The sequence below is a fragment of the Clarias gariepinus genome, chromosome 11 (genome assembly GCF_024256425.1).
Source record: "Clarias gariepinus isolate MV-2021 ecotype Netherlands chromosome 11, CGAR_prim_01v2, whole genome shotgun sequence".
Taxonomy (NCBI): Eukaryota; Metazoa; Chordata; class Actinopteri; order Siluriformes; family Clariidae; genus Clarias; species Clarias gariepinus.
Window position 1 is genome coordinate 8490651 of NC_071110.1, and position 12519 is coordinate 8503169.

Genomic DNA, 12519 nt, shown 5'->3' on the forward strand with positions numbered 1-12519 from the left:
AAATGATGGTAAATACAAGGTCTGTTTACACACATTCACTCACCTAAATTACATATTACTGAAAAATTATCACTATATGTAACATTTATTACTATTACCGTGTTAAGGTTACACTCAAACTTTCAGGCTGGTCTGAGGTATGATAATTTAGCTGGTTAGCCAAAGAACCCCATCTGTGTATAAAATAAAAGGCTAAGATGTCTGAGCTTTTTAGCTTTCTCTGTAGAATGTTTGCAGGGTGTACGAAGATGGTGAAGTGATGAATGAACGCTAAACTGTTAACTGTAGTGCTAGCATGACGCAGGCATTTAGTTAGGTTGCTAGCATTAGAACTTTATTAATCTCACTGCTTAAGACAATAAAATGCTGGGGTGTTACAAAACACTGATCTTCTCACAAATATGCAGACCTGCTAACCCTCCCGATTTTCACTAGCTAGTAATTTATTCCTCCTCGGTCAAATTTCTCCTGCGTTTCTCCCGAGTTATAACAATATTTTACACCTTTCACCCTTTGGCAAGTATGCAAATGTATCACCAGTAATTGCATGTACGCTCCAACTACAGGAAAAAGTACCACAGCTGTACAGGTAACCACTAGATGGAAGTATTAATAGTTGCGTGATTGTAATGTGCCAGTATGACACTAGCTATGACATTTTTTTGGTAATTAGCTTAAAATCAACGCAGACCACAAGATCAACTAGTTTGACATAAACAAAAATAATAATATTTAGGAGCTTTGTTCTAAAAGCCATGCTTATTTTGCTGTTTTACTTTTGGTAGTAGCTGTCTCCATGTTTTTGTTTCTGGTTACCTATACCCGATGTTAATAGACAGCTTTGTCATTTTTTATTTAGTATAAATCCTATTAAACTAAATTAATAGTCTAATTCAGTTTAATCTTTGCTATTCAATAATCTTTTTTCACTTTTTTACATTTCTTTCTTTCTAAGGTTGGAACCAACATGGTGAAATAGCTCCAGCAGGCTAAAGTGTCAAGGGACATGTTGGGAGATATTGACCAGCGCTGCTCTAGGGCATTCATCATTCTGGTGGGACAGGCTCTGGAGCAATGCACACTACTTGGGGCGCTTAGTGTGTGCTTCAAGGCATTCTATATTTTTGACATTACTATCCGAAGCAGCGTGCTCCTGTATAGGATTTTTTGTAATGTTGCTATAAAATAGCGAGGCCAACTTAAAAAGTTATAGACAGTGTTACTCCATTCTGCCCTTGTGAGTAATAGTATAGTAATGATGTTGCTGTTGATTATCTGCTTTTAAAAAAATTAATGTTTTTTTTCTATGAACATTTAATAGGATGTTGTTTATTGCATATATGTATGGTTTGCAAAACTTAGAAGTTTTTTTGTAATAGACCAGTATATCAAAGTAATTTAACTAATAGACATGGGTAGTTTTTTTTTTTTCTTTTACAGATTCACTGTATTTGTGAGGAAGAATTAATTCAACATTCCAGTTAAAATGAACCAACATCTGGGTCAAATATTTGACCAATTTATGTGGTAGAATTAACCCAGCATTATAGTTAAATATGACCTAGCATTTGGGTTAAATATTTAACCCATCTGGCTGGGTTAAACAAATAACCCATTTTGCTGGGTTTAATTAACCCAGCATGTAGTTAGTCCAATATTTACCCAGAGGCTGGGTTAAAAAACAACCCAAACTGGGTTGTTTTTAACCCAGAATTTTTTAGGGTGTATTGACAGCAAACAACAAAGCTCATATGTATGGTTTGCAAAACTTGGAAGTTTTTTGTAATAGACCAGTATATCAAAGTAATTGTGTAAGAAAAACATCTTTAATGACTGTTTATGTAGAGCTCAAACGGAAATAAAAATATTAATGATTCCATTATTATTTTTTTATACATGCATGGGGGTTTGCACATTAGGATGTACTGTAATGAACATTACTTATATTGTGTTATTTAGTTCACATAGGATTATTTAAATTATTATTATTTTGTCTGGTGACTACTACAATAGAATAAAATAAAAAACATTTAGTAGTATCTTACTTATAAGTTTAAATAGCAAATACAATCCCATTTAAGCAACTTATTTTCCACATTGCTTTTATTTTTTTAATTTCCAAATACTGTTACTGTTTATACTGTAAATTTAACACCAATTTTTTATTTTATAGCTATTAAGTGTATTATGCAAGGATATAATGATGAAAATCACAATGAACTGAAGCTCAGCATGTCTTCTTTCCTTGTTTTAATCTGTAACATTTATCCAAATAGAGGAACTATCGAGAGCATCCTATGCGGCTGCATCACTATCTGGTTTGGGAATTGTGCCATATCGGACTGCAAGACCCTACAGCGGATAGTGAGGACAGCAGAGAAGATCATCGGGGTCTCTTTCCCCTCTATTGAAGACATCTAGACCACACGCTGCATCCGCAAAGCCACCAGCATTGTGGCTGATCGGACACACCCCTCTCACACACACTTTACACTCCTGCCATCTGGAAAAAGGTACCGAAGCATTTGGGCACACACATCCAGACTGTGCAACAGCTTTTTTCCACAAGCCATCCGTCTCCTCAACAAAAAGGGACTGGACTGATAAACACAAACACACACACACACACACACACACACACACACACACACACACACACACACACACACACACACACAAACAAACAAACAAACACAAACATTATCACTCAGCTTAACTCAACTACCTCAAAATATTGGGACTGGACTGACTAATCAACACAAGTGCAGACACACTGACCTACACCACCAAATTATCGTACACACCAGCCTGTAAATGCTTCACTGTTTATCTCTTTTGCACAATGATCATTACTGGACTAATTTTTGCACTAATTCCTCAATTCTTGCTGCTGTGTTAAGGAATGTTTATGTTTACCCACTACCTCAACACCATATTTTATGTTCTGTCAGTCGTTCTTGCGCACTGTCACTTGTTGTTGCTCTTGTTTGCACATTTGCATGGCACTTATGTTGTATGTAAAACCTGTAGTTATACTTAGCTAGTTAGTTTTTGTTATTTAATGTTGTAATTTATGTTAGGACTATCTGTCTTGTCTCTGCTAGCCAGCTAACTAGGCCACTTAGTTAGCTAGTTTAGTGTCTCTGTTAATTTATGTTGTAAATTTATGTTGCATGTAGCACCTTGGTCCTGGAGGAACGTTGTTTCGTTTCACTGTGTACTAACTGTATATGGTTGTAATGACAATAAAGCCTACTTGAACTTGAACTTGAACAAAATATATTTTGCATATAGGCCTACATGTAAATATACATTTTTAGTTATGGATAGTTGTATTATGTTTTCTCAGTTTACAAAAGCTCTACAATTTTCCTTGGTTTCAAAACACACAAAAAACACCACTTGTTTCCTTTAGTACAGTTTACCAAGAATAATTGAGTAGAATAACAAGTATCCAGTACCTGGAGTTAGCATTTGGGACATAAAAATGACTACATGTGAAGTTTACAAACCAGTTAAACTGGTAAGTGCCCATGATTTTCCTAGCAAAACATAAAAAAAAAAATCTATTGGTTTTAGTTCAATCTAATGAACACAAAATAGAAAACGGCAAAATGTAATCTCAAAGCTTTTATTTTTTTAAATGGGTCATAAATGCAATATTTAGACACATTCCAGCGTGTCCATCCTGATTCTTAACCACAACTGGAAGAACTTTAAACAACCTTTAGTGGAAACTCGAACTGCGAGTAACCTGTTTTGTGAGCTTTTCGCAAGATGAGCAAATTTTTTTAATACAGTTTTACATGAAAAACGAGCAAGTCTATACAAGAACAGAGTATGTATGTAATTATGTGTGTGTGTGTGTGTGTATATGTATGTATGTATGTGTGTGTATATATATATATATATATATATATATATATATACACTTGTTTGTTCCGTTTCCAGTTCTTATTCCTTGAACTTGTTCAAAGACCTGATTTCGAAAGTATTTTTACATATAACAAATAGTGTCTTTGTTCAGTGAATTACAAGGGCCATTTTTATGTGTTTTTTATGTGCTTCTCACCTTTCATTTATGATAGGTGTGAAGTTATCGAACCGGATTCGCAAAAAAGCATAATAATTACTATTATAAAATGCCCAAAGTGCTTTGTGTGGATTCATGCGACAAGTAATTTTCTTGGGAAAAGATTATTTACTTGAAAATATAGATTTTTTTTTTCTTTATTCATGTCTTCTTATGGTGCTTCGTAATGTCGACACCGTTTTACATTTTAATGCAAATTCAGTATGTTGTTTTTGACATTCATGAATCACAACATTTGCATTGTCAACACTATCAGATCCTACTATAGGAAAATGAAATTAATTTAAAGATAATTTATACAGAGACATTGCCATGTCTTTTATTGTTTTGTCACTGTTAAGATATTACAAAAACTATATAACAAACTTATTATGAATTTTATCTTGTGGATATTCTGTGAAGCACAACACATTTATTTAAATTTTAAAATGTTGCTTGCAGGGTTTAGCGGCACTCCACGAGACGAATCGTGGCCTTCCGCGAGAAAAAAAAAATATGCCTTCTTGATTGCCACATCTGTATGTCCTAAAAACCCAGAGTCATTTCATATCAACCAAGAATTTTGTTATGTTAAGCCAAATACTAATGATTTGTGTAAGGGCCATGTTTCATTCTTGTGATTTGTTGTTATGTTTATCTTATTTCAGTTTATTAGTTAAGCATTAAGCATTAAGTATCATATTCATAATTTGTATTGTGACATCATTTCATGAGTTGTTCTGTGACATCATCCCACAGTTATGCAGTTTCATGTCTATCACGCACGTCAGTTGTTAGTTGTTGTTAAGACACGAAAGGATACAGAAAGGTGTGGAGCACACAAGCTTTTGACCGTGAGACAGTAAGCTAAAAGGAATACAATAAAATAAGTTGTCGTAACTGTAATCTATCGAAGCTACAGAACACAGCGAGCGACTTGTCGTGACTACAGTGGATTTATGCAAGAAACTGTAACAACCGTTGTTTTTGATGTTGAAAATAAACAAGAGACAAAGAAATCAACGAAAGTCTGAAGTCATCAGTGAAACTGTGTAACAAAAGACACGTGTCAGAACTTGTGAATAACATGCACCTACAATTTGCTTTGTGAGTGACAAGAATGGACAAGATTAGGATTGATTATAATAAAGGGACAGTGCAGGGAGCAGCCAAAAGTAGCAGTAGTAGTAGTAGTGGTAGTGTTGTTTGACCATAGATTGTTAATGTACATCGGCCTATGGAACGTGTTATTTTTGGCCATTGTTTGCTGCTAGTTTTTGGTTTTTAAATGTATGAAAAATTTTATGTTTTACAATTTTTATTGTTGGTTGGTTTTTAGTGTCTACATAAAAACATTTTACAAGTTTTAGTTCGGTTAGTTTTTAGATTATTAATTTAATAATACTAAAAGTCCCAAATTGTTATTTAATTGTTATTTAATGTTATTTAATTTCCAAAATCAAGATGTCTTAAGTCCCTCTTAGTTATCAATATTGAGTACAGCTAATTCTGTCGATTCTGTCTGGCAAGAAGGTTTGTTTGACCACACTCACTGTACACAAATCATGAATGTCTTTTGGAAAAATTTCTAAACGTCTGCAGATTTTTATATCATTTTAAACAGTTCTACAGAAGTTAAAGTTATTGGGATGCGTAGCCACCTTTTCAAGGTCTGGAAGAACAGACTGGCACCCATTAGCTGAAAGAAAATTGGAACAGCCTAGGAACCACTAAGGCAGAGGCATGAAATGGCCTGGAAGCAGCTACAGTACAATGTCGAGAAAGTCAAATGAATTTTACATTGCTAAGACTAATTAGCTAAAATAAAAAAAGAGTTCTTGCTCTAAAATCAATACCTTTAATCTTGACTAAAGTTTTCAGCTGATCACATAAACAAAGGAAAACAGTTCTGAACATTTATCCTAAATAGGACTGTAAAATTTGTTAAGCATGCTGGTAGTAACATGCCTTGCGGATGATTTGCTGCCAGTGGTGCATAGCAAACTACATTAGAATTCCTGAGCAAGACCTCAAATCATCACATAGTTGGTTGATAATGTAAGATTGTGAAATAAACAAAGCAAGCCAACTTCAAGCTTTAGGAGACTATTATTAATAATAATAGCAGTGATAATTATAATTATAATAGTAATAATAAAACTAATAATAATAATAATAATAATAATAATAATAATAATTACAAACTCAATAATGACATCCCATTCATGTTTATGATTAATGTATGATACCTTCTAAATGCAACAGTGTAACTTTACATACATAACCCATATGATAATTACAATTGTGTATAATAATACAATTTTAAGATAAATTAAAAAAAAAAAAATTTTAAGAGGCCTCTTTTGCTAGAGCATACTAACCCATGCTAAACTGCAATTCTTGATGGTTCAAGAAAAGCAAAATGTATATTTAATGTAACAAATTGTGTATTTAACAAACAAAATAACAGGATATTAAAGTTTTGACTGTTTGTAAATTGTTGTACATATTCATACATTATATGCGTGATAGTTGTGTTACAACCTCATGTTTTTTATTTATCAGTGAGAAAAATGCTTTTCTTATGTCTCTTGTTTTAATTCCATAGATTATTGGATTAACAACTGGAAGAACTGTGAAAGTCAACATACCACATATTTTTTGTGTATTAGATGGTACATTTTGAAAACGATATGAAAGTATTGTAACATTAGAAACTATTTCATAAAGGCCAAATGTAATTAACTGTGCTAAACATGTGTTTACAGCCTTACTTCTAGCATCAGTTTGTGTGTGGGAAATGCAGACTTTAAGAATTTGTACATAGGAGAATAATTGAACAGTCACACTTATTCCCTGCATGACTCCAGTTATGGATAATCCATAGATGTTGTTCACAATAAAATCACCACCACATGACAGTTGGAGCAAAGAAATATTATCACAATACACATTAGAAATAAAAGTCTTGCATTTTACAAATCTTGCTTGAAGGGCAAATAATACAACAACCATAGCTATATCAAGTCCCCAAGCCAGAGCTATGACACCACCAACCATGTATGGACCCATTATAGAGTTATATCTGAGTGGCTGGCATATAGCTATATAACGATCAAATGACATTGCAGCAAGAATAAAAAGTACACCACCTCCATACAAATGAAGCAAAAAGCCCTGCAGAACACATGTTGGATAGTAGACCATATTTTTTTCAGTTAGAATATCAACAAGCACTCTGGGAAGAGCACAGGTGATTCCTATTAAATCTGCCAGAGGAAGGCTGAACAAAATGTAAAACATTGGTTTGTGAAGACTTTGCTGGGTAACAATTAATGCTAAAATTGTTACGTTAAAGAAAACTGCACACAAATAACACAAAGTCCCAGCGATAAAAACAGGATAAACAGCTTCTGGCAAGACATCAAATCTTGCAATTTGGAGGTTGAAGGTAAATGTGTTGTTTGTGAACTGAAGTGCCATTTAAAACCTGTGTAAGAAATGGATATAGGATAGGCAGATACAGATATGTTAGTGTGTGTTTTCAATTTTGTAGGACAATTGAATGATTATAATTCCTGATTTAAATAATAAAAAAAAAACATTAAGCAATTTATCATTTACTTATGACACACTTACATGACAAAAGATGCAGGCATTTCAGTTAGGTCAAAAGAAGACCATGGAATTGGAAATTTATATTTGATTGGTATGTCCTCCAAAGACCATGTTAATGATGCATATGTGCCACTAGAGTATGGCAGGAACCTATAATTAAAACACATTCAAAGGTAATTCCATTAGCATCATATATAACACTGAAAGCTGAATATGACCCACAGTAATATTGAAAATAAATATATATTTTCTTTCAATTATTAGAAAAAAGAAACCTACAATTACATATAGGCCTACAAATTTGTGCAATCAATAAAAATACATTGATTACCTTTGTGTGTGTGTGTGTGTGTGTGTGTGTGTGTGTACTCATGCTTCTAGTGTGCTTTGTTCAATTCAACTGCTTATAGGTCATTATTATTATATATACTATTATGTGTTTGGTGTTTACATTCATGCATTTGGCAGACGCTCTTATCCAGAGTGACTTACAAAAAGTGCTTTAAAGTCACTGGATAGATACCTACTCTTATTAGTCTTCACTAAGACTCTACTGAACGAACATCTAGAGGAAGTCCACCACCTAGGTGCCAGAACAGAAAAGAGTCTGAGCCTGATAGATGGTGGGATGAGGCGAGCAGTGCTGGAGGATCGTAGAAAACGTGGTGCAGTGCGTGGTGTGATTAGAGCAGAGAGGTAAGTGGGTGCTGGGCCAGTTTTAGCTTTGTAGGCAAGCAAAAGGTTTTTGAATTTGATGTGGGCAGCTACAGGAAGCCAATGGAAGAAGTGGAGAAGTGGGGTGGTATGTGCGAACTTGGGACGGTTGAAAACGAAACATACTGCTCCATCCTTGCAGAGGATGAATCGTGGATAGGGGCAGACGTGCCAGGAGTGAGTTGCAGTAGTCCAGTCTTTAAATTACAAGGGACTGAACAAGCACCTGAGTAGTCTGTGAAGAAAGAAATGGGTGGATTCTTCTGATGTTGTAAAGAAGAAATCGACAAGAGCGAGTAAGGCTAGCGATGTGTGGGCAAAATGACAGATGATTGTCCATGGCTACCCCAAGATTGCAGGCAGTGGCTGAAGGAGTAATCTGATTGTTGTCCAGAGATATCACAAGGTCTAGACCTGGGGATAAGTCACCAGGGATGAACATCAGTTCGGTTTTACTCAGCTTAAGCTTCAGCTGATGAGCTGCCATCCAGGTGTCTTTATATTAGAGCCTTTTTATGCCCAGTTGATCTGCTACAAGATGAATAAAATACAACTGGAAATAGCGACGCAGAGGATTTTGTACAGGGAGCAGGTACAGTACATGTGTCTCCCAATAAGAAACCTTCCAATGAGACATGAGGTCCAACTGTTGATTAGAGCCAGGGATGTAGCATTTAAATCCAGGGACCGGACAGCATCTACAATAGAACTGCCAGGACTGCACTTAGGATGGGCATAAAATCGGCCAAAACACAATATAAACGGTGAATTGAGGCTAATTTTAACAAGTCCACCAACTTCCGGCAGGTGTGGGAGGGAATTAGAGTCTTAACAAACTTTAAGAGAACAACACCTCTCTGGCATTTATGTGCCACCATTGTGACTGTGAAGGTTGAAATATTGTATACTTTGTGGCCCAACCTATTTCTAAATTCTTTGCGAGCCAGGGAAGAGACCAAAGAGATGGTGGCAGACACAGGACCAGAAGATTATTAAAAATAAACACAAATAAAAAAATCCCTGGGATACGTTTTCATAAAATATGGTTATTAATGTGTGTACGGGCATGTTATTCAACAAGTTCTGACACGTATCTTTCTTATTGAACTGAATTACTTACGACTCGGACGTCCATGAATTCTTTGTCTCATCGTTTAACCTCAAACGTTCAACATTTCTTACAGTTTTCTTGCATAAATCCACTATGGTTACAACAACTTATTTGCTGTATCTTATTACGGTTTTTTGATTACGGTCTTAGATTACGGTCAAAAGCTTGTGTTCTCCACTTCCGTATCCTAACTAACTTTTACCGTGCGTAATAGACATGGGCAACTGCGCAATTATGGAATGGCGTCACAGAACAACTTACGATTATCATAAATGAATGCTTAACTAATAAACTTTAAATGAACACAACAACAGAATCCTAAAAAGGAAATATGGTTCTTACATTTCCAGCCTCTAATTGACAGGCAGGGAGACTGACAATTACATTTTTTTTTGTATACTATTTGCCTTAGAGTGTTCATACGTTTGCGTACCAAAGAAAAAGTCATAACTAATTATGACATAACTAACAGTCCGTTTCACATATGAGGCACAACTTGTCAATGGGTCTTTCCAGTGTATTGGTCTTAGTCTTAATCAGGACACGTCTCACAACTCCCTTTTTATCAGGGAACACTTTCGTGATTCGTCCGATGACCCATGAATTTCTTGGAGAAGACTCATCAATTATTAGAACTACATCTCCAATCGAAAGGTTTTTTTCTTGCTTGAAACCATTTTTGATGCTCCTGAAGCAAGGGCAAATATTCATGCACCCATCGCTTCCAGAATAATTCAGCAAGGTACTGAATTTGCTTCCACTTGCAATATGCATAAATGTCCTCTTTTTTGAAAAGACCGGGAGGCAGGTTTGGCTGTCTTTTCATCAACAGCAGGTGGTTGGGTGTCAGGGGGGTTCCAGATCTGTGGGATAGTCCGTAACAGTGGTAAGGGGTAGGTCATTCATTATTGCTTCCACCTCTCACAGGAATGAATGCAAGCTCTCATTATTTATTCTGTCACATGGAAGTTCTGACATCTTTTGTTCACCAGTCTTTGCACAAGGGAGTTAGCAGTCGTAATCCAGTATTTCTGCTGCAATTTTGAGAGCATATAATTCCTTCCACAATGTCCAACCTTTTCATGAATGTCTCTTAAGATTAAAGTTGTGATATGTGAATCTTTAGGTATAATGTCTGGGTGCTTTATGTGCTCAGGCATTGCAGACCTACCAAGACGTCCTCCAACTCTCAGCACTCCATCCTGCAGTACTGGATCTAGTTTGGAGAGGCAACTGTTCCTTTTTACAGATGCATCACCCCTTCGCAACTTGGAAATTTCTTCTTTGAATTTTTGGTTTTGAATTGACTTGATGACTTCGTTTTCTGCTCTTGTTAGGTCCTGAATTGTCAGAGACTTGTGGTTTTCTGTCATTGGGTCATCCACACGTCTTTTAACCTTTTTTTGTTCTCTGTGTAAGCATGTCCTTGATATAAAGAATCCAGGCAACGGATCTTTTCAACTTGTACCAGTCAGAGTGTTAATTGATCAGTTTGCTCACGGCCTCTGTGCTCTTTGGAGTACTCACGAGATTTACTGAAGCTGAATGTTTGATCTCGTTATCGTCCTCCTTTATCGTGAATGTTCTCAGCCCATCCACACTCTGGTTCTTTGAGAAAAGAGGGACCATGGATCCAATTGACATTTTTCATGAATTTTTCACTCCCCTGGATGCAGAATCAGCTGGGTTTTTTAAAATATTAACTTACCTCCACTGCTGTGGCTTGGTTGACTCTCTTATAATGGCAATTCTTTTAGCAACAAAAGTTTTGAAACTAAGTTTTTCGTTGTCAATACTGTATATCTCAAAACAGTTGTACTGTCAGTTCAAAATATAGAGTCCACTGAACTCAGACAATTGATGCAACTTTTGTAGCCAGGCCTTCCATCTTTTTGCAAAATGTTCAGGAATGTTGTCATAACATGGGAGTTTTTCTTTGCACGACTGCTGCATTAAGATCTTGGCTGGCAGTATGACAGGTGCAAGGAAGCCCAAGGGGTCGTAAATTGAACTAGTAATTGACAAGATTTCTCTTCTGTTCACAGGCTGCTCTTTTAAACTAATCTTAAACTTGAACGTGTCTGAATTGATGCACCACAACACCCCTAGAGCTCTCTCGACGGGAAGTGCATCTTTACTTAAATCCAAGTCCCCCATGTCTTTGATTCTTTCACTCTCAGGAATAGAAGTCAGTAAGGCACGACTATTACTACCCACTTGGTGAGGTGGAACCCTCCACTTGCACAAAGGTTGGTGAGATATATAGTTAAATAACGCAACTGCTTGACCATTGCTGGAAACAGACTTCAAACAGTCGTCTACATAAAAGTTTCTAAGTACTGTGTTGACTGCCTCAGCAGATGCAGTGCTGCAGTTTTCTTCTGCTGTTTTCCTAAGGGAGAAGTTAGCAACACTTGAAGATGATTTTGCACCAAACAGATGAACGATGAAACAGATGATCTTGTACTCGACCAAATCTTGATTTACATCTCCATTCGGCCACCATAGGAAGCACAGCAAATCTGTGTCTTTTTTTTCCCCGGAACTCTCACCTGATAATACATGGCTTCCACATCTGCCATTATGGCAACTTTCTCTTGTCTAAAGCATGTAAGCACTCCAATGAGTGAATTTGTCATGTCTGGTCCCTGTAGGAGCGCTTTATTCAATGATACTCCCTGGTAGCTGGCAGCACAGTCAAAGACCACCCTTAGCTTTTTCCTTAAATGGAAGACCAATATAGAAGTGATTGTCGGTAAACTGCAGAGAGTTAGACACAGAGTCTAAAAACTGATAATCCTCTTGTGACAACTCGTCCCTATCATCACAATTCTGTTTAGGAAAATCATGGTTGTACTGTTGTATCAGCATTTGTTCCACGCTTTCGATGGAAATTCTGTTGGCTGTAACACTCGCCACATGCTTTCCTCTACCGAATCTCGAAGAGGTCCATTTAGAGTCCATCCAAGAGCAGTCTTTACTGCATATGGCCCTTTGTGCTTGG

The 12519-nt window shown here is 36.2% G+C and overlaps 1 protein-coding gene across 1 annotated transcript; it reads right to left on the reverse strand.

Annotated features, from left to right (window-relative positions):
* Positions 1-6589: 6589 nt before the first annotated feature.
* LOC128533291 (olfactory receptor 52B2-like) lies at positions 6590-7555 on the reverse strand. The gene has a single exon (XM_053507532.1). The coding sequence runs from the start codon at positions 7553-7555 to the stop codon at positions 6590-6592; it is 966 nt and encodes a 321-aa protein (XP_053363507.1).
* Between the last annotated feature and the right edge of the window lie 4964 nt (positions 7556-12519).

What these genes read in the sequence shown, in the direction of transcription:
- LOC128533291 (XM_053507532.1), bottom strand. Translation starts at nt 7,555, where the DNA reads ATGGCACTTCAGTTCACAAACAACACATTTACCTTCAACCTCCAAATT.